This window comes from Eriocheir sinensis, unplaced genomic scaffold (assembly GCF_024679095.1).
Source record: "Eriocheir sinensis breed Jianghai 21 unplaced genomic scaffold, ASM2467909v1 Scaffold22, whole genome shotgun sequence".
Classification (NCBI taxonomy): domain Eukaryota; kingdom Metazoa; phylum Arthropoda; class Malacostraca; order Decapoda; family Varunidae; genus Eriocheir; species Eriocheir sinensis.
This window is the reverse complement of record NW_026111521.1, coordinates 1,289,148-1,314,440: the sequence shown is the minus strand read 5'-3', so window position 1 is coordinate 1,314,440 and position 25,293 is coordinate 1,289,148. Positions and strand designations below refer to the sequence as shown.

General features: G+C 43.8%; 2 protein-coding genes and 1 long non-coding RNA gene across 6 annotated transcripts in view; all 3 read left to right on the top strand.

The window, feature by feature from the left end:
• Positions 1–5,841: 5,841 nt before the first annotated feature.
• On the top strand, positions 5,842–8,636 carry LOC126990887 (DE-cadherin-like). Its single transcript, XM_050849529.1, has 4 exons — positions 5,842–5,851; positions 6,084–6,178; positions 6,373–6,516; positions 8,331–8,636. Exons 1-4 carry the CDS (start codon positions 5,842–5,844, stop codon positions 8,568–8,570), a joined length of 489 nt encoding a protein of 162 aa, XP_050705486.1. The 3' UTR covers positions 8,571–8,636.
• Positions 8,637–8,724: 88 nt separating this feature from the next.
• On the top strand, positions 8,725–24,152 carry LOC126990886 (protocadherin Fat 3-like). Its single transcript, XM_050849528.1, has 10 exons — positions 8,725–8,748; positions 11,206–11,306; positions 12,499–12,588; positions 12,978–13,098; positions 13,582–13,752; positions 15,753–15,903; positions 17,412–17,573; positions 17,986–18,110; positions 21,704–21,923; positions 23,987–24,152. Exons 1-9 carry the CDS (start codon positions 8,725–8,727, stop codon positions 21,914–21,916), a joined length of 1,158 nt encoding a protein of 385 aa, XP_050705485.1. The 3' UTR covers positions 21,917–21,923; positions 23,987–24,152.
• A 674-nt stretch (positions 24,153–24,826) lies between these two features.
• The window catches only part of LOC126990893 (uncharacterized), a 32,029-nt gene continuing 31,562 nt past the window's right edge, over positions 24,827–25,293 (top strand). For all 4 annotated transcript variants that reach the window (XR_007744890.1, XR_007744893.1, XR_007744891.1 and 1 more), the window contains exon 1: positions 24,827–24,889. This is a non-coding gene — a long non-coding RNA (uncharacterized LOC126990893). The remainder of the gene's footprint in view (positions 24,890–25,293) is intronic.

Below are 25,293 nucleotides of genomic sequence, written 5' to 3'. Positions count from 1 at the left end.
TTTTAACGTATGTATTTCGAGATAAAGGAGTAATATGGAAAAAAAAAGTCGATTTCACTCGCGGGTCGGAACGTATAAGCTGTTTTACATTGTTTTTAATGTTCGAGTTTCGCGATCCGCGAGTTTCGCGCTATGTCTCGGGAACAAAGTAAGCGCGAAACTCGCGAGGTATATATATATATATATATATATATATATATATATATATATATATATATATATATATATATATATATATATATATATATATATATATATATTTCTTCCAAACGACACAATAGAGCATGGGAGACTCATTAAGCCCAGTATTCATATCCCTATTGGCTCTATATATGTTCTCTGTAAAACTAAGCAATTGCTAATTAATACTTACATTTTGTTTCCCCTTCCTATCAGCCAGTAACCTGTCGTACGGTGAGTAATACTGTGTGTGTGTGTGTGTGTGTGTGTGTGTGTGAACGCGTGAGTGTTTGTGAGTGTTTTTATTGAGGGTTTTGCATTATACTCAGAACGGCATATATATATCTATATATATATATATATATATATATATATATATATATATATATATATATATATATATATATATATATATATATATATACATATATATTACATTGGTGGGCACCGCTAACCGAAAAGTTAGCTTCGCTAACTGGTAATCCACTAACTAAAAAGTTAGCTTCTCTTACGCTAAAGCACTTAACTGACAAAGAAATTAGTGCAAGCTAATGCTAATCGCTAACCGCTAACTTTTTTATATGGATTTAGCTTCGGTTTAGTATTTTGGCTCTAAAACCATTAAAAACAGACCTTGTGATCTAAATTTTCAATATGTTGTAGCGTAGACATAGAGCTTTCCAGAAGTGTATAGCATGCCAAATTCAGATGATGATAAAGGTGTACACAAATAAACAAAACCTGTCTGAATTTTCTAGTGGATTTAAAATTATCAGAGGAGGAACTACATTCACCGGAAGCTAATTGGTCCGCTGACTGTTTCCAAAGTTAGCGAATCCGTTAGTCAGTTAACGAAAAAGTTAGCGTCGCTAATTAGCGGTTAGCGGATTAGCGGAACCGTGCCCACCACTGCATATATATATATATATATATATATATATATATATATATATATATATATATATATATAAATATATATATATATATATATATATATATATATATATATATATATATATATATATATATATATATATATATATATATATATATATATATATATATATATATATATATATATATATATATATATATATATATATATATATATATATATATATATATATATATATATATATATATATATATATATATATATATATATATATATATATATATATATATATATATATATATATATATATATATATATATATATATATATATATATATATATATATATATATATATATATATATATATATATATATATATATATATACCATCGTGTGTGTATTGCAATGGGAGACACGCACACTGTTCTATCAATCTTTTGTTACGTGACCCGAAAAAAGTTGCTACAGTGTACACCATTAGCATTCTGACAAAGGATCTGATGTTGTGGACTGGGACAGAGATCAATCCCATTTTATGTTAGGAAAGGAGTAGATGCCGAGAGCATCATTTAACTATTATTCTGAAAAGAGACACTTCTTTTTGCGAACCCATACAGGATTTCTATCTTATTGTTATTAAAAAAAAACTTACATAATCTTCTCTTTTTTAATACAAACATGGATTCCTTATTATAACATTCTAGATTTCATCCCTTTATACCTTATTTTTTGTTACTTAATATTATGGACATACATTGAAGTGAAAGATGTGTTTTTTTTTTTTTTTTTTTTTTTTTTTACAGCAAAGGAGACCGCTCAAGGGCACAAAAAAGTAAACATTAATAAAAAAAAAGCCTGCTACTCGCTGCTCCTAAAAAGAATCCAAAGAGGTGGCCGAAAGATAAGTCAGTTTCAGGCGGAGAGGGGGCCTGATACCTCTCTTGAAAGAGTTCAAGTCGTAGGCAGGAGGAAATACAGATGAAGGAAGATTGTTCCAGAGTTTACCAGCGTGAGGGATGAAAGAGTGAAGATGCTGGTTAACTCTTGCATAAAGGGTTTGGACAGTATAGGGATGAGCATGAGTAGAAAGTCGAGTGCAGCGGGGCCGCAGGAGGGGGGGAGGCATGCAGTTAGCAAGTTCAGAAGAGCAGTCAGCGTGGAAATATCGATAGAAGATAGAAAGAGAGGCAACATTGCGGCGGAATTTAAGAGGTAGAAGACTATCAGTATGAGGAGGAGAGCTGATGAGACGAAGAGCCTTTGCCTCCACTCTGTCCAGAAGAGCTGTGTGGTGGAGCCCCCCACACATGAGATGCATACTCCATACGAGGACGGACAAGGCCCCTGTATGGACAGCAACTGTGCAGGGAGAAGAACTGGCGGAGACGGTACAGAACGCCCAGCCTCGAGGAAGCTGATTTAGTAAGAGATGAGATATGAAGTTTCCAGTTGAGATTTTGAGTTAAGGATAGACCGAGGATGTTTAGTGTTGAGGAAGGTGATAGCTGGGTGTTGTCAAAGAATAGGTGATAGTTGTTTGGAAGATTGTGTCGAGTGGATAGGTGGAGAAACTGTGTTTTTGAGGCGTTGAAGGACACCAGGTTCTTCTTGCCCCAATCGGAAATAATAGTAATGTCTGAGGCTAAGCGTTCTGCAGCCTCCAGCCTTGAGTCGTTAAGTTCCTGAAGGGTGGGTCTTCTATTAAAAGAAGTTGAATAATGCAGAGTGGAATCATCGGCGTAGGAATGGATAGGACAGTTCGTTTTGGAAAGAAGATCATCAATGAACAACAGAAAAAGAGTATGAGATAGGACAGAACCCTGTGGGACACCACTGTTAATAGATTTAGGGGAAGAACAGTGACCGTCTACCACGGCAGAAATAGAACGGTCAGAAAGGAAACTGGAGATAAAGGTACAGAGAGAAGGATAGAAACCGTAGGAGGGTAGTTTAGAAAGCAAAGATTTGTGCCAGACCCTATCAAAAGCTTTTGATATGTCCAGCGCAATAGCAAAAGTTTCACCGAAACGGCTAAGAGAGGATGACCAAGAGTCAGTTAAGAAGGCTAGGAGATCACCAGTAGAACGCCCCTTGCGGAACCCATACTGGCGATCAGATAGAAGGTCAGAAGTGGAAAGGTGCTTTTGAATCTTACGGTTCTGGATTGATTCAAAAGCTTTAGATAGACAAGAAAGTAAAGCAATAGGACGGTAGTTTGAGGGATTGGAGCGGTCACCCTTCTTAGGTACAGGCTGTGTGAAGGCATACTTCCAGCAAGAAGGAAAGGTAGATGTTGACAGGCAGAGGCGAAAGAGTTTGACCAGGCAGGGTGACAGCACGGAGGCACAGTTTTTAAGGACAATAGGAGGCACTCCATCAGGTCCATAAGCCTTCTGAGGATTGAGGCCAGAGAGGGCATAGAAAACATCATTTTGAAGAATCTTTATAACAGGCATAAAGGAGTCAGAGGGGGGATGAGTAGGAGGAATATGCCCAGAATCGTCCAGAGTGGAGTTTTTAGAAAAGTTTGAGAGAAGAGTTCAGCCTTAGAGATAGATGAGACGGCAGTGTTGCCGTCAGGACTGAGGAGTGGAGGGAAAGATGAAGAAGTGAAGTTGGAGGAGATGTTTTGGCTAGATGCCAGAAGTAACGGGAAGAGTTAGAAAGCAAGGTTTTGACATTTTCTATTAATGAAAGAATTTTGGTTAGTCGGAGAATAGATTTGGCACGATTTCGGGCAGAAATGTAAAGTTCATAATTAGCATTAGTTTGAAGGCTCTGGTATCTTTTGTGAGCTTCCTCTCTATCATTGACAGCACGAGAACAAGCGTGATTAAACCAAGGCTTTTTAGCGTGAGGAGTAGAGAAAGAACGAGGAATGTATGCCTCCATTCCAGAGACAATCACCTCTGTGATGCGCTGAGCACACACAGAGGGTCTCTATCCTGGAAGCAATAATCATTCCACGGGAATGGAAAAGTACATCTCAGGTCGTCCCACCGAGCTGAAGCAAAATGCCAGAAGCATCGCCTCTTCGGTGGGTCCAGAGGATGTACAGGAGCGATAGGACAGGATGCAGAAATAAGATTGTGATCGGAGGAGCCCAACGGAGAGAACAGTTTGACAGAATAAGCAGAAGGGTTTGAGGTAAGGAAGAGGTCTAGAATGTTGGGCCGATCTCCAAGACGGTCAGGAATACTTGTAGGGTGCTGGACCAACTGCTCTAGGTCGTTGAGGATAGCAAAGTTGTAGGCTTGTTCACCAGGATGGTCAGTGAAAGAGGATGAAAGCCAAAGCTGGTGGTGAACATTGAAATTTCCTAGGATGGAGATTTCAGCGAAGGGAGAGTGGGTCAAGATGTGCTCCACTTTAGAATTCAAATAGTCAAAGAATTTTACATAGTTGGTAGAGTTAGGTGAGAGATAAACAGCACAGATGTATTTAGTAATAGAATGACAGTGAAGTCTTAACCAGATGGTGGAAAATTCAGAAGAGTCAAGGTCGTGGGCACGAGAGAGTGATGTCGTTGCGCACGTAGGCGCAACATCCAGCTTTGGATTGAAATTTAGGATAGAGATAGTAGGAGGGAACAGAGTAGAGATTGCTGTCAGTAGCCTCAGAAACCTGTGTTTCGGTAAGGAAGAGAAGGTGAGGTTTAGAGGAGGAGAGATGATGTTCCACAGAATGAAAATTAGAGCGAAGACCGCGAATGTTGCAGAAATTGAGAAGAAAGAGGTTCGAGGAGTTATCAAGACACCTCTCGGGTCGGCAGCCAGAAGGGGAGTCCTCCCTGGGGGAATTTGTGGTCCCCCCCCCAGGCGGGGACTCCGAGGCATTGCTTAATTGAGCCATTTTGAATTTTGAATTTTGGAAAAAGGTGTATATGTTATGTGAATGTAGTGTGGTGTGGATAAAGAGAGGATCTGTCTTTAGAGAGCATGCTGAACTACTCTCCGGTGTTGGTGAGACAATAGGGAAACGGTTAGTGAGGACATGGGAAGGGTCTTTGGAGGGCTTCAGCTCCCTTCTCACCTCCCATATATACCTCACCGGGAGTGGCTTGCGCCCGTTCGGTAGGTGTCTTCCTACCTACTCCAGCCCCTGTGTTTTGTGTTTGTAAGTGAAAGACGTGCAGTTACCCCCAAAAATTGTCGGCCACCTACTGTACACAAGAGAATGAGCGAAAGAAAAGAGGAGTTGTTATACGATGCTAACTGTAAATGTCATAAAATTTTTGAGGTCGGTTTCCTACAGTTTAGACAGTTCTCATGTTACTTCAGGTTGGGGGATAGGATTGACTTTCTTGGCTGAATATACACAGGAAGCCTTGCCCTTCCGTTCTGCTGTTTCCATGCATCACTAATCTCAGCTCTTCCTTCCCACGCTGCCGCAGCTCGCCTCGTCTCAGGTATGAATAATTAAGTCATGCCGTGCGTTGCTGGATTAATAAATGCAACGCGGTGCATATTTTTTTTTTTTTTTTTTGTGTGTGTGTGTAAAGGAGAATATTTGAAAGAACTTACACTAAAATTGGAAAGGGTTTGTCTGATACAGTTCAGGCCACGGGCGAGAAAGGTTATTAATTGAAGTTTCCTGATGGAATTATTTTTAAAAGCCGAGGTTGAAGAATGTTACGTGAAGAGATTTTTAATGTTGTCTTTCGCTTAAGGTGAGGAAATAAAGTTTTAGAGGCCCGGGTCTGCGTAGTTAATGGACAAATTAGTTTTCGAGACACTGATGGCCACTAAACTTTATAGATCACATTATGAGCCGCAGTAAGTGCTGAAAGTTGAGAAATTTGGAGTTGCTTAACGAGATACTAAGTTTATGCATGAAATGGCTTGAGCTTAAACAAATCATTTTAGAGGATGATGATGTTGAATGTTTCAATATTAACAACTACATTTCTGAGTCATGTTCGACACTGCTGGCAGCATTACAAATAACAACGATAACAATAATGGTAAAAAATGGTATAATATACCCCTCCCCCTCTCCCCCACCCAGACGACAACGCCCACAGCCCCGTGTTCCCGGACTGCCAGTCCTACGACGACATCCACGTGACGGAGAACGTGACGGCTGGCAGCCCCGTCCTCCTGGTAAAAGAGATAGATAGATAAATATATATATATATATATATATATATATATATATATATATATAGAGAGAGAGAGAGAGAGAGAGAGAGAGAGAGAGAGAGAAGGTGAATATCCTTTGCAATATGTCATCATTCTTGGAGTTTCATATTTTCCCTTCTCCTCACCTTCATCTTCCTTTACCTCGTGCCCGCCAGCGCCTGGACCGTGACGGCGAGGACAAAGAGTTCTTCCTGACGGTCATCGCGAAGGACAGTGGCTTGCAGCCCCGCCAGACGTCGTGTTCCTTCAGGGTCGTGGTGGAGGACGTTAACGACAACCCGCCCGTGTTTGACCTGCCGGTGAGTTGACGGCTTCCTGGGGCGGCTGCGGGAGGAGCTTGAAGGACGGTGCCTGTAGGGGTAGGCTTCTGTTTGCTGAGAGTAAAGGGTATGAAGACGAAAGGGTAAAACTATAATCTACAACAACCTTACAAAAAGGATAAATATATAGCAATGGGAGGACCTTAAAAAGCACACTCGCAGGGATAGATGACTTTTTGTTGAAGAGTAAAAGGTACAAAGACGAAAAACTAAAACTGAAAACTGCAACAACGCGACGAAAAGGACCAAAATAAAGGAACGGGAGGACATTAAAGTACACGTGCATAGGTAGGCTTCTGTTTGTTGAGAGTAAAAGTTATCAATTAAGACAAAAGGATAAAACTGAAAACTATAACGATCCTGCGTAGAAGACAAAAATATAGTAAGGGGAGGATCTTGAATGACACTGCCGACACCGATTAGTTTATGTTTGTTGAGAGTAAAAGATAGAAAGGCGAGAATAAATCTTCGAAAACTGCAACGACCAAACAAAGAGGAAAAAAATACAGTAATAATAATTGGGAACTTGCATGAGTCTTTGAACACAGATGAGACATAAAACATGGAAGGATTAATTTATGGTTTAGTAAATACGAGACAATTCATTTATAGCAGAGGATGAAAAGTTGGCCACCAGGAAAATTACGAGCAAGGGGAAAGGTGGGCCGTCGTGAAGGCATCGCCCAGACACGTCGCATTTGATCGAGGGAGATGGATGGCCCACATATCTTAGTGCGACTTCGCGAAAGTTGGTTAGACGGGCCTTCTTGCGGGGTCGTTAAGATGAAGTTTTTGGCCCCGGGAACACGTGCTGCTTTTGTCCGAGCTGCATAACTTATAATGGGGGAATGGGCGTAGTTTGAAGTGCCTTATAGTTTAGTTATATCTTGATTGTCTCTGGAGATTAACACAGAGGTGAGATTTAATTAAGACTTGATGGATGCACTGACTCAGAATTTGTAAGTATTTCGAAAAGGGCTAAAACACACACACACACACACACACACACACACACACGATGGATTGTAAAATTAAACCCTCGCTGAAGTATTGGATCGGGAATAATTTAGTCGAATGCTGTTTTTATGGAGTGGGAGTCAAAGGTGGTAGGAGGGTCGCAATCTCTTAAAGAAGAAGTACTATATATGTATAGCCCCAGAGGGATATTGTGCCTGATTGATTTAGATAGTGATTTATTGCTACTGAGTCTGAAGGTCACCAGGTCATCTCGATCCGACTCAAATACTAGCGAGGTCGTCCAAAGGAAGTACCTGTGGAGGTGAGGGAGAACTATTCTTTTTTTTTTTTTTTTTTTTTTTTTTAACGTTCTTTAGTCCTCTTGCTACTCATGTTTTGTGCGACTCAAAGTTTACTGAATCACCTGTAGTTGTGGATGGCTTGAGGCTGATATTCTGTGTATTTTGTGGACAAAACCGCATTATACAGATATATCCATCAACACAGAACAGCTGGAGGAATACTGAGAAAAAGAACGCTGATGAAAGGTTGCATAAATAATTTTGCTGTGATCAAACACACACACACACACACATACCGGCGTGCGATATGTGTGTGTGTGTGCGTGTGTGTTTGTGTTTGTGTGATTTCGGCAGTAGCCTACCCAGAGATCTTGTGACCTCCATGCTCATTCGTGGAGGGTATAGGCTGGCGATCGCGGGTTTATCGCGTGATCAGATAATGGTGAATTACACACAACTCTCGCGTGGTGCAGTGATTTAAGCGCTCGGCTTGCCTGGGTCACCCCCTTCACAACATGTTCCTTCCCACAACAGCGGTACGAGCAGACGCTGGCCACAGACCACAACCCGGCCACCCCGGTGCTCAGGGTCTCCGCCTCTGACCGGGACACAGGTGAGAATGCAAGAATCAATTACCACCTTGAGGGGCACCCGAACCACCTGGAGTTCTTCTACCTAGAGCCTCTGACAGGCGTTCTCACCCTAAAGCGACCTCTTCAACCGACTATGGTGAGTACTGCAAGGGCGGCGGACGAAGAGGGAGGAGGGAGATAAGGGTGACGGTTCATGGGAGGCGGCCTGAGAACGGAGGTGAAGAGAGAAGGAGAGGATGATGGATGGAAGAAGGGAGAGGTCAGAGGGCAGAGGAAAGGGTGAAAAGGAGGGAAGAAGAGGAGTGCTATGGAAGGAAGTGTTGTGTATAGGGCTTATGGTTTTATATCAAGTCACATTGGTATGGTACTTGTTTTTAATAGATAATGTGACGAGTAGAGATACAGAATAATGCATAACTAGTTACATGCAGAGAATGTATTGGCAGTTGGCAGACACATTGATAGAATGAAAGTAACATGATAGGGAAAAAGATAGATAGATATTTAGTTTCGTTGTAATGATTGGCAAGCAATAAATATTGATAAATTGATAGACAGATACGAATACATAGATAGAAAAAGAAAGAGAAAGACAGATACAGAGAGAGAGAGAGAGAGAGAGAGATGAACGGAATCAATGAGAATTTCAGGCAAAGGTCGTGAAAAGAGCGACTCTTAGTGTGCTAATAATCATATTGGAATTTCGAAGGTTACGGAGTGGCATCTGGACCGACTCAAAGGTCACGCACATTAAATTTTCTGATGCATATTTTGATTTTTTTTTTCTATTTTTGTGTTCATTCTCTTCGTCTGGTTCCTTGATTCCTTGATTCTTGTTTTCTCTCTTCTCGGCTCCTTGATTTCTTCCTCTTCGTTTGCTTCCTTGATTGCTTGCTTCTCTTTTCCTGTTTTCTTTCTTCTCGGCTCCTTGATTTCTTCCTCTTCGTTTGCTTCCTTGATTGCTTGCTTCTCTTTTCCTGTTTTCTTTCTTCTCGGCTCCTTGATTTCTTCCTCTTCGTTTGCTTCCTTGATTGCTTGCTTCTCTTTTCCTGTTTTCTTTCTTCTCGGCTCCTTGATTTCTTCCTCTTCGTTTGCTTCCTTGATTGCTTGCTTCTCTTTTCTTGTTTTCTTTCTTCTCGGCTTCGTTTTCTTCCTTTTTCTTGTTTGCTTCTTTTCCTTTTTCTTCTTCTCAGCTCCTTGATTTCTTCCTCTTCGTTTGCTTCCTTGATTGCTTGCTTCTCTTTTCCTGTTTTCTTTCTTCTCGGCTCCTTGATTTCTTCCTTCGTTTGCTTCCTTGATTGCTTGCTTCTCTTTTCTGTTTTCTTTCTTTCTTTCTCCTTGATTTCTTTCTCTTCGTTTTCTTTTCTTGATTGCTTGCTTCTCTTTTCCTTTTTCTTTCTTCTCGGCTCCTTGATTTCTTCCTCTTCGTTTTCCTTGATTGCTTGCTTCTTTTCCTTGTTTCTTCTTCTCATTTCCTTGATTTTCTTCCTTTCGTTTTCCTTGATTGCTTGCTTCTCTTTTCCTTCTTTTTCTTCTCCTTTTTCTTCCTCTTCGTCTGCTTCCTTGATTGCTTGCTTCTTTCCTGTTTTCTTCTTCTCGGCTCCTTGATTTCTTCCCTTCGTTTGCTTCCTTGATTGCTTGCTTCTCTTTTTCTTCTTTTCTTCCTTCGGCCCTTTTTCTTCCCTGTTTGCTTCCTTCTTTTCTTCTTTCTTTCTTCTTTTCCTTGATTTCTTCCTCTTCGTTGCTTCCTTGATTTCTTCCTTCTTTTCCTTCATTCCATTCTTCTCATTTCCTTCTTTCTTCCTTCTTTTGCTTCCTCTTCCTTCCTTCCCATTTTTCTTTCTTCCATCCTTGATTTTCCTTCTTCTTTCCATCCTTCCATTTTCCTTTTCTTTCCATCTTTCTTCCATTTTCCTTGATTCCATCCTTCCTATTTTCTTCTTTCCATCCTTCCCATTTCTTCATTTCTTCATTCCATCTTCTTTTTCCTGTTTTCTTTCTTCTCATCCTTCCCATTTTTCTTCTCTTCCATCCTTCCCATTTTCTTCATTTCATCCTTCCATTTTTCCTTCATTCCATCCTTCCCATTTTTCTTCTCTCCATCCTTCCATTTTCTTCTTTTCCATCCTTCCCATTTTTTCTTCTTTCCATCCTTCCATTTTCCTTCATTCCATCCTTCCCATTTTCTTCTTTCCATCCTTCCCATTTTCCTTCATTCCATCCTTCCCATTTTTCCTTCATTCCATCCTTCCATTTTTCTTCATTCCATCCTTCCATTTTCTTCTTCCATCCTTCCCATTTTCTTCTTTCCATCCTTCCCATTTCCTTCATTCCATCCTTCCCATTTTTCTTCTTTCCATCCTTCCCATTTCCTTCATTCCATCCTTCCCATTTTCCTTCATTCCATCCTTCCATTTTCTTCATTCCATCCTTCCCATTTCTTCATTCCATCCTTCCATTTTCTTCTTTCCATCCTTCCCATTTTCCTTCATTCCATCCTTCCCATTTTTCTTCTTTCCATCCTTCCCATTTTCCTTCATTCCATCCTTCCCATTTTCCTTCATTCCATCCTTCCCATTTTCCTTCATTCCATCCTTCCCATTTTCCTTCATTCCATCCTTCCCATATTCCTTAATTGCATCCTTCCCATTTTCTTCATTCCATCCTTCCCATTTTCTTCTTCATTCCATCCTTCCCATTTTCCTTCTTTCCATACTTCCCATTTTCCTTCATTCCATCCTTCCCATTTCTTCATTCTATCCTTCCCATTTTCTTCATTCCATCCTTCCCATTTTTCTTCCTTTCCATCCTTCCAGGTGGTGTCCTCGGGGATTCCTGCCTACTGTGGTCGTAGCCAACACCCCCGGCAGCCCGCCATCCCGGAGAACACCACAGAGAACACGGAGGTGGTGGTGCTGTGTGCGAGGTGAGGGGCAGGGGAGGGGAGGGGAAGGGAGAGTAAGGGAGGGGAGAAAATGCGGGTGGTGGTACTGTGTGAGGTGAGGGAATGGAAGGAAGAGGTACAGGGTACAGGAGGAGAGGGAAATAAGGAAAAGGGAGGGAAGGACTGAAAATATGGGTGGTGGTGTTGCGTGCGAGATGAGAGGTAGGGGAGGGGAGAGAAAGGGAAGGGAGAGGAGGGAAGGAGAGGGGAGGAAAGGGGAGGGGGGAACACAAAGGTGGTGGTGGTGTGTTTGTGAGTGAGGGGTGCAGTAACAGAGCCCTCAAAATAAATTATGTCTTTGAATGTAGTAAGGGACATGCACTGCAGACGAATAGGGGGTCAAAGTGGTAGCTGAAGTGAGGGCAAAGTGAAAAGAAAAGAAAAACTCAATGGGACAATGCCGGAGCTACAATAAAGGGACTCCGTTGTGATTACAAAAGCAAAACAAGAACCAAAACAAACATCACCTACTATACAGTGCCTCTTAAGATCGCAGACGTGAAGGAACGCCAATAGGTTCAAATCTCACAGACTCACAGTGAAGAAACAAAACTCTCAGGCGTTTTGACAGATGCTGTAACTCCAAAACTGATATGGCGAGGATAGTGGGAGTGTAGAGGCGAGTGTCAACCCGTACCATTGGGGGCCGGGGCGTTATGATTCCCATTAAGAGAGTGAATGTGTCATCAGCTGGCGGGTCGTGGCAGATTGGTTCCTGTCACGTGGGGATGGTGGCGGCGGAGGCTGGCAGGGTGGTTATTTTCCCGCCATCCCCAGAACCATTTCCTGGCCTCGCTGCTCGTGGCGTTTAAAAAGAAAAGAGGAAGAGCTGGCGCCGGGAAGGCAGAGGGGAATGACGGGCTGGTGGTGACGTCTGACGTTTGTCTGACAAAGGAACACTGGAATAGATGCTGTGATGGATGCTGGAAACATTATTATTGGTGTGTAATCTTACACACACACACACACACACACACACAACAACAACAACAACAACAACAACACACACACACACACACACACACACACACACACACACTCTCTCTCTCTCTCTCTCTCTCTCTCTCTCTCTCTCTCTCTCTCTCTCTCTCTCTCTCTCTCTCTTCATCCTTACACAGCACTTATCCCCGCCTCTGTTCTTTCTATTATTTTTTTTCTGTTCTAGATCGAACCTCGCGGACTCTCCCAGTGTTTACTTCACTCTCGTGAACGGCGACACGCCGGACACCAACTCCGAGGGCACGTTTGCCATCAGGTGAGTACTCGCCAGCGTAATGGGTTTTCACTGTGTTATTGCAGTTTCTGTAATGGATTTTTTTTTTTAAGTTGGCTTATTTTTATTTACCTATTCACCCTACGATATAATTATTTTAATATTTTTGTGGTATCCCAACTACGTTGCATGTGATCTCTCCTATTATCAGAGTATAATTTACTAACCCTACCTTTTGTGCTTCAAATATTAAAGTTTATTCATTTAATGAATGTGCCCCATTTTATCTCTTTTGTATTTTCCCCTCATACTCTATATCAAAATACTTTTCAGTTAAATGTATCTCTATTTCAATCGTTGTATGTGTTTTTGTCTACCCGTGCTCTGTTTTTATCTGTCCCTCCACGTCACCGCTCTTCTCCCTCCCTCAGAAGACGGCTGCCTGACCAGCAAAGCTCTGTCTGCGGGGACAGCGGCGACACCATCTTCGTGGCCACGCGAACCCTCGACTACGAGTTCGTCCAGCTTTACAAACTCAACCTGCAGATTGTGGTGAGTGGCCGGCCGAGAGTTGGCGTAGCAGTTGCCTTAATATGAAGTAACAAGTATACTCCCACCACTGCGAGTTTGTCCAGACCTACAGACTTTACCTGCAGGTAGTGAATGGCACCGATGTAGTGTAGTAACTCTAGCTGTCCAAGCTCAAGCTGTGGCTAGTGATGAGTGGACGGCGGAGACGCGGCGCAGTTGTCGTTGGTAGCAATATGACAAGACTAGTCGATGAGGTTACTTTTCCTCCTGTCTTTGTATGTCTATCTAGATTCATGTATGTATAATATTTATGGATGTATGCGTGTACGTTACAGGGACACAACACATTGGCAATCAAACTAAAAGAAAAGCAACTCCATGAATCACGTATAATCACTAAATCACTCTTTAACGATATTTTTTTTGTGTGTGTGACTTCCGAGTTTTTTCGTTGTATCATATTCGCCCATAATCACAGAACTCCTAACCCCTGCGTTGCCGCAGAACGAGCGCAACGCCCGCCTGGAGCAGCAGGTCTTGGTCACCATTGTGGACGTGAACGACAACGCGCCGCTGCTGCAGCCCTTCGACGGCGCGGTGCTGGAGAACACGGACAGCACGCTCATCACCACCATCCAGGCCGTGGACAAGGACGCCTCCCCAGAGTACAGGAAGGTGTGTGAATCCCTCCACACTCTGCCTCCTCCAACCCTTCCACCCCTCCACTGCCCTTTCCTCCTGTCTCTCCACCTGCCTCGTCCAGTCTCTCCACCCCGGCCTCCTCCAGTCTCCACCCCCGTCCTCCCTCTTCCCCTCATCGCTGTGAACACCTCCCCGAAGTACAGACTAACTTGTGACTCCCAAATGGCCTGTCTCCCCTTCTTCCGGCTCCGAATCCCCTCTGCTTTCCTCCTCTTCTCTCCTTAAACCCCTACTTCTACCCCTCCTTCCCTCGACGCCCTTCTTCACCCCTCCCTCGTCCTCTTCCTCCTCCTCCCTCCAGGTTCTGCTTAACCCCAGGTCCTTCCCCTTCGTGTCTCTATCATCTTTCTAATATTGATATGTCCATCACCTCCTCCCATCCTGGCTCAGACAGGATGATCAGTTCCCCCTGCCGTCTAGCCATGGCTCTGCTGCTACGTCTTTTACCTTCACCTCGCCTTACCTGCCACTACTTTTCTCCCTTCACCTCACCTTTCTTCCTACTACTCCTTCCCCTGCCACCTCACCTGCTCCTTCCTCCTTATACCATACTCCTCTTTCCGTGTCTACTTTACCCGATACTTCTCACCTTACCTGCTGTTACTTCTTCCTTCTCCACCTCGCCATACCTACTACTGCTCCTTCCCCCTACACCATACCTGCTACCACTACTTCCACATCCACCTTACCTGCTATTTCCCTTTTCACCTTCCCTGCTACTACGTCTTCCTTCTTCACCTTACCTTACCTGCTGATGCCCGTCCCCTCTCCACCTCACCTTCTACCGTCCTCCGCCCTTCTACCCTATTTGCCACTACTCCTTCCCCTTCCACCTTACCATCTCCTACCCCTTCCTTCCCTCCACCTTAAATCTTTCATATTTAGTGTCATTTCCATGGCAGGAGTGAGGGAAGGGTGTGGGTATGTGCATGTCGTCTTGATGAATTGCTGGGTCTGCCGCCGCGATGGATGGCAGGATTAAACACATTTGCCACAACAGGGAATCGATGCGAGGACGGATGGAAGGGTGGACGGACAGGGAAGGGAAGTCAAAGGTAGGAAAGGTAAGGTAAGGGGAGGTATACGTGTCCATGGGGTGGGGTTCGTCGTGGCGAAACTAATGACACAGCTGCGGTCTCCCACTAGTCAATGGCTTGTATAATGGGCCATTCACTGACCACCTTCCTCCACCCTGATGATGGGAACGATTTGTCAGTGCGTGGTGGAAATGTTTCATCCTTCCAGCCTTGACGTAGCAGGGTTTTTTTTCGTTATTCTTTTACCGTAGAGGAAACAACTCAAGGGCAAAAAACAAAAAAAGACAAGAAAAATAGCCCGCAGAAAAAAGAAATCTAAAAAGCCTGACCGGTGGCTGTTTTAGATTTTTTCTCGGTGTTTTTGCTCAGTTGAAGCGTGAGTGTGTGCCCTGATTTTAAACCGTTTTGAAGTTTTACTCGTTTTTCACTGGTTGCGTACTTTTTGTGTGGTTTATCACTGACGCACATCATCTAGCTCTTCAATCTAACTGTTCTAATGACGAGTGTATCTTTGCCTTTCAATGGAAATACTTAGAAAAGACAATAAAAAGCCCCAATCTCAAAGTTCTCAAAAGTCAGCGCCTGAATGTGATTTCCTTTTTCTCTGGTTTACAAGTTTAAACTTTATGTGGTGATTTGTAATGATGAAATTGCAAAAGTTGTAATACACTTACAAAAGAATATAAAAAAAGTCTGCCTCGTGCCGTCTTTTCCTCCCTGTGACTTTACACTGTCAGTATCACATTTCATTGTAATAATTCTCATGTACAAAAGTCAACAAAGAAAATAAGAAGCGTTGAGTGTTAAGATATTCGTATTTTTTTCTTATAATCCTGCTTCGTTACAAAATAAATAAAAAAAAAGTCGGCACGTGATTTTGTGAATTCCATTACTTCACTTTTCTTTTTCTTTCTCTTTCTCTGTTGTCGTCGGCAGCTCACGTACTCGTTCGACGCCACGGCCTCCCACGACGTGATCACCAAGTTCACCCTCAAGACCAACGGGGAGCTGTGGACGACAGGACCGCTGGACCGGGAGGAGGTGAGCCAGTACCGCGTGCCCATCCAGGTGACCGACGGCGTGCCAGGTGAGTCAGTGATCAGTAAGAGGCTTCCATTCCAAAAGTAGGAGATACACACTAGACACTCAAGGATCAGCCCTTCTTAGGCGTCTTTCCTAAACTTTTTAATAATAAATATCAGGCGAAAGTTTCTTCCAACGAAAATTAATTAGATAAGTTTCCGTGCTCATCCTCGGCGCCAAGATTCAGGGACACTTTTATTCATATATATTTGCCTTTTTTTAATGTCTCAATTTGCTTTCCTTTTTTTTTTGTGTTTGGTACTGTAGCATCGAAATTCCTAATCTACCCAGTAAGTTATAACTAGGTCTTTATCCGCGACACGTTTGATTTTAATGCCGATCTTTTTTTTTTTTTTTTTCTCTATTTAAAATTGGTCCTTGTTTTCCTTGGACCGCAAACACATGTGCCTCCTTGCGTGATGCTCTGTAGCACCGAAGCATTCTGTATGCGTCATAAATATCTGTAAGTGTTTTTAAACCCTTTGAACGCGCTAGTGCCCGACAGACGCTCGCTGTAGTAACATAACGTAACCGTTCGGATCGATACTCTCTACCGATTTGCATTGATCGACATGTTTTTCTCCTTCAGGTAATAGCGATAATAAATTTCAGGGCTCTAAATTATCCCGGTTTTTATACATATTTGTGAACGTTTTAGAATTCTGAGAAAAAAAATAATAGTATGAGCTTCCACATTAAAAAAAAAAAAAAAAACTTAATTGTGATTGCAACTCATTGGGAAATCTTACATAAAAACAGCGTAGACTTTTGTTCCCAAATATTCCATAGTGGATCAGCATCATGCAGCGAGCAAGCTGATAGAGAGGCAGATATGACCTGTACGACTCAGTAATCTTTAGTATACGCGTCACCGTGCGTCATTCACCAGTAAGTGCGGCTACAGGCTTCACAGCACACCTACGCTCATACAGGATGCATGCAGCCGTTATTATTGTTTGATTTTTTCTTATTTCCTGGAATCGTGTCTGGGTGGTGAAACAGTTTTCTCCATCGGTAGCATAAAAATATTCACCGTCACCAACAACACCATCACCAACACACACACACACACACACACACACACACACGCAGGCCGGATTCTTTCCGTTGACTAGGAGTGGTTACTGTCCCCCCTTGAACAAGGGGGATGGGGTGTGTAATGTGTGAGGTCCTGGCAGTACCCGGAGATCGACGAAATGAGCATTCACTTGCTCGTGTCGGAGGTACCTGCTGGCAGCAAGTCAACTCGTGATCAGGCCGTGGTGAATTACACACACACACACACAAAAAAAAGTACCCCACCTTCAAATACACACAAGGATCACAATCATGGCCACCTCCACAAGCAGCAATAGAACTATATCACCACCTTTGAAACTAAGTTACAGCCCCCGTTTCCTTTATCTATGGAAGCAGCGGGAAATATCTTTATCCTATACATATAAAACTGCGTAGTTGTATGTCTCCTCACACCATATACAATAAACGTCCGTCTGGCTCCGTCCCCTCCAGATCACGAGCGCATGACCACCTACTGGATCACGGTGCAGGACCTCAACGACGTGGCGCCCCAGTTCGACCTCTCGCAGGGGGTGTACGAGGTACAGCTGCCCGAGAACAGGGAAGCCGGCAAGCCCACGGGGATACGCCTGGCCGTAGATGACCAGGACATAGGTGAGGCACCAACTAACGGTTAGGAAGTGTGAAGTTCAGGGGCAGTTGTAAGGTCAGGGTGATACGAAGAGTGAGACATCTACAAACTAAAAAGAAATGGGAGAGTATGGGTGAAATAATGAAAAAGATGGTAGTGCGTGTCTGTTGCCTGGTGTGGGTTATGTGTCTGCTAATGCGTGTTAAGGGCCAGACGGTTCAGAAGATTTGTGTTGGAGTGGAAATAGTTCATGGCATATGTTGGTAAATGGAGGTCCGAGTTTCTCGCAAAAAATGTATGAAAAAAATCAACAATAACTGTCTACTCTATAATTCATACATATGTACTTGCTTGTGCACAATATCAAAGGCTCATTCAGGACATTTAACGATTTCCTTTCGACGTTATTAATATCTTTCTTTTCTTTCCTTCCAGTCAATCACTTCACGTTCAAAATCGTCGAGGGAAATGAAGAGAGAAAATTCCGGATCGACCCGCTGGCCCGAACGATCCTGGTGAACAAGCCGCTGGACTACGACTACCCCGTGATGGACCGAAACGTGAGTCCCCTTGTAGGGATAACTAGCTTGAGGGGTGCCGAGCTTATATTAGGCAGTCTCCCAGTACCCTTGGCGGCTAGGGCGTGAGGACTTCCTTGTTTACCGTAGTCCCACCAGTGAAGTAACTTTAGTCTTTGCACTGCTGGCTGAATGGTGCCTGATGGGGAAAATATCAAACCCTGAGCGTGGATTTGATGTTTTTATGACGTCAGTAAAGTATTTATGAGAGTTCGGGATTTTTATATTTTGTAGCTAGGGCGCGAGCAATACCAAACACGGGGTAGTTATTTTCATGATGTTATTATGGTATTCATGGGTGTTTGGGACCTTTTGGAGCTGAGCCACGATTTACGTGCTGGGTTTGTCTGTAAAAAAACAAAGCTACATTTCCCCAATTAGTCCCTTCTCCCAATCGTTTTCAATCGGGTGTTAGCATGGCATTTATGAGTATTCCGAGTATATAAGGAGGGAATATAGTTTAAAAAAGACGTGGTAAACTCTGATTTGGATACATACAGATAATTTTCCAGTGACGTTACCACGCACCAAACAAACAAACAAACATAAAAATGCGCTTGGACGTCATCTACGCTCAGTTCCCGTGCAGAGGTTTACATCTTAAAGCTAATTTGGCTGCTAAAGCACTTAACAACGAACAGAAGGATTTTGGAGTGTTGTAAGCAGTCTGCGTATATATTTATGCACGAGAAAGAGAGGAAATAAATGCCACACACTTCTGCTAACAGTGAAGATGGTTGTTGTACGTTTTTTGGGTGTGGACTGAACCGAGGTAAAGGCGCGCCACTACACCCTCCGTCACTACCTCAGCACCATCCTCGTAGTAGTTGATTGATTGAGTGTGTGTGTGTGTGTGTGTGTGTGTGTGTGTGTGTGTGTGTGTGATAGAGTATCATTGTAAAGAAAAAAAATGGGTAAGTGTGGGTGAGTTTCGTCTGGTGAGTCCCCCTCCCACCAGTACACTGCTATTCTACTACGCACACACACACACACACACACACACACACACACACACACACACCGAAAGGACCGGGGTTCGATTCCCCGGCCGGGTGAAGATAAGTTAGGTTTATCTTCTTTCACGTGTAGCCCCTGTTCACCTAGCAGTGAGTAGGTACGAGACGTAAGGCGAGGAGTTGTGACCTCGTTGTCGCGGTGTGTTGTGTGATCGGTCACCGAGCTCTGAGTTCCTTCCGTAGGGGAACGGCTGGCTGTCTCGAGAGAGACCCGCAGCAGACCAAGAGGTGAATAACACACACACACACACACACACACACACACACACACACACATATTCTCTCTCTCTCTCTCTCTCTCTCTCTCTCTCTCTCTCTCTCTCTCTCTCTCTCTCTCTCTCTCTCTCTCTCTCTCTCTCTCTCTCTCTCTCTCTCTCTCTCTCTCTCTCTCTCTCTCTCTCTCTCACTAGCGCGCGCGAAATTAATCACATATGTATAAACACAACAGTTGTCCAGAAAGGCACATCTGTTTTGTTAATTATTGTGTGAATGATTTTTTTAGATGAGATGCCAGGACTACGGATCCACACCTAGACACTTGCACACTGACTGTTTGTTTCTCTAATTCTCTGACTGCACTATGGGTGTATGGTGGCTGATCTGTGTCAGTCCCATTAGTACTGTCCTTGTGAAACATAGTATACAGCCAAGAGAAACAAAAGGTATCGGAATGAATAAACAATTCATCATGTCGGGTACCAGCCGAGCAGTAAAACAAATGCCACCGAGCGCGAAAATCCGTATAATTATATATTAATATTGTGTGAGATACTCTACTGCTCTTGTAGCCTCAATAATGCAGGAACACCACCAACTGTAGAAGGATGAAAGATAAATCGGGGAGGGAAGGAAGGCAGCCATGACGGCCAAATATTTTTTTCGAACCTCATGCTTTTATTATGTGAAAATAATTTAGTAAACACTAATATACTTGATTAAAAGTACAACGAACTATTTTAATAGTAATGATTCTACTACTGCTTCTGATAATAATGATACTAGAAATGATAATAATGATAATAGCAATGACAATAATAATAATAATAATAATAATAATAATAATAATAATAATAATAATAATGATAATAATAATAATAATAATAATTATAAATGATCTTTATTATGATTATCATTATTATTATTATTATTATCATTATTATTATTATAATAAGGGTAATAGTGCACTTGGGTGTATCTCTCCCAGGATAGCGGAGATAGGTGAGACAAGGGAAAGGGGGCGGCGGGCTACAGGTATACAGGAGCTGGTCGGGACGTTATAGATAAATGAAAGTACTATACATCTTAGCTTTCGACCCCGAAAGATTGACCTTTCATGAACTCTCTCCCCTTTTGTTCCCCAGCCATTTATCGATCCTTGGATGGTCCCCATCGACCCCCGGGGTCTATCTTAACCCTTTGGAGGACCTTTTTTACAGTAAAGGAATCAGCTCCAGGGCTTACAAAAAAAGCTTGCTAAGCGCTGCTTCCACAGAGAAAAAAGTGAAAGCAATCAAGCGGAGTATGTGTATATAGGCACACACTTCATGCATAAATATTCCTATCAAGCCAAACTCATCGAGCCTACCAACACAGCTGATACCTAAATGAAATAATCAAATCACCACGCATCTTCCAAGAGCTTTGTGAGTGGAGGAACAAGCGAACAACTCTTAGGTAATTGTTTCAGTGGTCTCGCTCGCTCTGTCGAGCTCAAACTGAACCACTGAACCACTGACCCCAGTGCTCCAGTTAGTCAGTGTGGCGTAGCCTTGTCGACTGTGCACTTGTGCCGTAACTGCTATGTGTGTGCCCATTACTGCCATGGGGATAACACTTATCATAATATTGAAGTGTTGGTGGCATAGTACTGTACATGGTTTTGTGATTATATGTAACGCGTTTGAGGTGCCGCGATCTAGAGTGGTGCGGTGTAAGTACTGAGGTGCTGGTGGTTATTAATGTCTGTGCTGCATAAAGACCGACTCGCACAAACACTTGTCAGGCATGGTTTGCTTCCATCTCCGACATCCTTGCTCACGACACCACACGCTCACCGCGAGATGGCAGCTGGTGCACCGAGCACCCAGCACCACATTATCAGTGTTGACAATCAAATCAAGGTGGCAAACATAATCAAATTACTAAAGGGCACTAGTAATCCCATAAAGAAGCATACATACTGAAGATTTTTTGTGTGTGTGCAGAGTACAGTAGCATTTTTAATTAAAAAAATTCCTGTCAAGATGGTCATCTTGAATGGATGAAAGTTCCTGAACCACACCAGTGAAAACCTGCAGCAGCTTGTGTTCTGTGTGGTCAGCATGTTCTGGGTCCCAGACGCACCCGTGGCATTGTACCGTCACATAAAATTGTACGACCGCGTCTCGGGTGAGGTTTGTGTGTGTTGCTGTGTTAAGGGATTAATATATCATTGCTGCCGCTCTGTGATGTTATTCTGGGTCGATACAAGCCTGGATAGATCTCTTCTCACTTAGTATTTTATTATAATGTGTACATTGCATACAGAAGGTAGTAACGTGCAAGTGACTGTTCCCTCAGTTTACGCTGCGGGTGCGGGTGGATGACGGCGTCAACGCCCCGGCCCTGACGGACGTGGTAGTGGCGGTGATGAACGTGAACGACCTTCAGCCCGTGTTCCAGCGAGGCAACTACTCCTTCGTGGTCACAGAGAACACCGACTGCTCGCACCCACTTGGCCAGGCGTGTGTTCAAGTTACCTCTGATAGCCAGATGCGTGTCCCGCCCCTTTGATAGTCAGGTATGTGTCCAGGTTCCCAATGATTGCCAGGTGTATGTCCAGGTTCCCTTTGATAGCCAGGCATGTGTTCGGGTTCCCTTTGATAGCCAGGCATGTGTTCGGGTTCCCTTTGATAGCCAGGCATGTGTTCGGGTTCCCTTTGATAGCCAGGCATGTGTTCGGTATCCCTTTGGTTGCCAGGTATGTGTCTCCGTTCCATTAGATGACCTGGTGTATTTTTAGGCTTCTTTTGCTAGCCAGGTGTGTGCCAGGTTTCTCTTAATGAGCAGAGGAAGTTTTATTATTATTGCGTGGACTTGTTCTTTCTTCCGCGGGATTTTATATATCGTTTTTTGAAGCCTTATTGTTTTAGTCGGCGCGAGGTGGATGGTGGAGAGACTCTTTAAAAGTTTCTTCTTACCCCAAGTGCTAATTAAACTTACGCTCTTCAGCCCACTGTCTCTCTTAATTCTTTCCTCCAGCGAACTTTTCTCCTTTTCTTTTCCACACACGTCTCTTCAGCATTTTTTTTCTCTCTCTCTCTCTCTCTCTCTCTCTCTCTCTCTCTCTCTCTCTCTCTCTCTCTCTCTCTCTCTCTCTCTCTCTCTCTCTCTCTCTCTCTCTCTCTCTCTCTCTCTCTCTCTCTCTCTCTCTCTCTCTCTCTCTCTCTCTCTCTCTCTCTCTCTCTCTCTCTCTCTCTCTCTAAAATAATAATAATAATAATAAGCGGCTTATTGCATGAAGTACCAGGCAGCCCTAGAGCTGAAAATGTACATCAATGGAAGATGAAATGAAATGAATGAGACAAATGAACAAAGTAGTATGTGTGTGTGTTTATTATATTTTTCCTTCGCGTTATGTGCTTCCTCTTTACTCCATATTCTTCCTGCAGCAAAACTGTCATCTAATTCTTGGTCGACTTTTCTCGTAATCCCTCACTGCTTATCTCGCTCGACGTCGACCCCTCACCTTCTTACCTTCCCTCTCCTCTGCCATTCATACCGCCTTTTCACTTCCTTCCCTCCTTTCCGCCGCTTCCTCACCTCTATTGACCCTCATTCCATTCCCTTCACGTCTTTACTCCTCTTTGCCCACTTTCATTTATGCTCTCCCACCCTCCTTCTTGCCCTTTCCCTCTCAGTTTTCTATCCGTCTCTTGCTCTCGTTTCCCTTCCCTTCCTTGACCTGCCTCTTCCTCACATACTCTCCCTATCTACAATCCATCGCTTTCCTCCATCCTCCCTTCTTTCCTTCCCCATTTCCCTTTTATCCTGGTTTCTCTAGTCCTCTCCCGCTCTTTCTCCCTCCTCCCCTTCCTTCCTCCTCCCCCTCTTCTCCCCTTGTTTCGCTCCAGGGTTACAAAGCCATAATTTGGAGAGTTACCTTAAATCCATCTTTTCTGTGGCTTAGTCTTACCCGAGGGCTCAGCGTCACTCGTATTTTTCTTTAGTTTCCTTGTCGTTCGGGGAGGCGCGTCGCAATAAGACCACCAGAAACACGGGTCAGAGGCTTAGAGGAGTACCAATAAACAGGGTAGGATTAGCCTGTGCGCCGGAATGGGTTCAAGTCTGGGTGCGGAAACATTACGAAACAGAAGAATAAATACGACAGGATAACTTTTAATTTGTTTTATAACTACTTTTTTTCCTGGCAAATCCTTCCATGAGAGGATTGTCAAACTTTTTTATTTTACCTGATAAATTTCCTGTAGTTTTCCTTGATTTTTTAATCCTCGTCAGGGTAAGGATGCTAGGTATTATTTGTCGTGTGTGTGTGTGTGTGTGTGTGTGTGTGTGTGTGTGTGTGTGTGTGTGTGTGTGTTCGTCTAGAGCTGCCATATTAATCAATTTAGTTCCTCACCTGTTTAGTTCTCCAACTCCTTTGTTCTGTCCTCTTCTCCCCTCTTCTCATTTTTTTTCCTCATCATCGCACCATCACCACCACCTGACCACAAACCCACCACCACCACCCTCACCACCACCACCACCACCTGACCACTAACTCACCACCACTACCACCACCTCCACCACCACCACCTAACTACAAAATCCACCACCACCACCATGACCTTTGTACCCCAGCAGGTGTCGGCGCTGGATCCCGACCTGCCGCCCTCCGTCCACCAGAACATCCTCTACTACTTGTCCCCCGACGAACAGCGGAACTTCACCATTGACAGTCGCTCCGGCCAACTCTCCATACGAGGCGTGAGTGTTCCGGGAGACGGAGAGGGAGAGAGGGAGGGAAAAGGAAAAGGGGAGAGGGATAGGGAGGGTGAGAGAGGGAAAGAGGGAGACAGGGAGAGGGAAAGGGGGAAACGGGGAGAGGGAAAGGGGGAAACGGGGAGAGGATGACGGAAGGGAGGAGGGGGAGGAAGAGGGAGTGGAAGAGAGGAAAGTGGAAGAGAGGAAAGTGGAAGAGAAGGGAATGGAAGAGAAGGGAATGGAAGAGAAGGGAAGGGAAGAAAGGGGAATGGAAGAAAGGAATGGAAGAAAGGGAGTGGAAGAAAAAGAGAGAGAGAGAGAGAGAGAGAGAGAGAGAGAGAGAGAGAGAGAGAGAGAGAGAGATACATTGATTTACATGGACGTTCAGACTACACAGACCTTAGTGTCCAGAACAGGTGGTCTGTCTTTGAACATAATCAAAACTTGTAAGTGTCGCAGTGACCGGAAACCAACACATTGCAGACGTGTCGGTTATTATTCTCCTCTGTACTCAATACCAGTTTGACCGCTATTCCCACCAGTGCCTAGACAGGGAGGCAATCCGAGGCACTGTGACTTTCGCCATCCATGTCCAATACTCATCACCCTTCAGCTTGCCTCCTCTTCCCCACCAGTGCCTGAACAGGAGGCGGCGATCCGAGGCACTATGACCCTGTATCCGCGAGCCAACGACGAGGGCGGAAAGGGCCACGACGCCGACCCGCCACCGTGCACGTCACCATCCTGGACCTCAACGACAACTACCCGCACATCATCAAGCCGGTGAGAGAGAGAGAGAGAGAGAGAATGCTGTCCTCCGGAGCTTCCCTTGATCCGCTTGAGAGAGCTTCGTTAAAGTCCAGGTTGACAGGTGGACATCATGACGGAATGTCGGTTATCTTCGGCCACTTGGCGATGGGTGAAAATTGTCAGCTTGGCGGCGGGCGGACCTGAACGCGAGTGTCAGGATCATCAGGCCCGCACGCTGACCGCTCAGCCGCCGCCTTTAGACTTGAGGTAGACTGATGTGAAGGTCGTTATTTCTATTGTTTCATTTTCTGATCCGATTTTATTGTCAACTTGGAAAATATGAAGAAGAAAAAAACATGTCGTTATTCAACACAACGCGCAGCCAGGAAACGTAACCTTTGCTGTCTCGTATCAATCTTCAGACCTCAATACCTGCA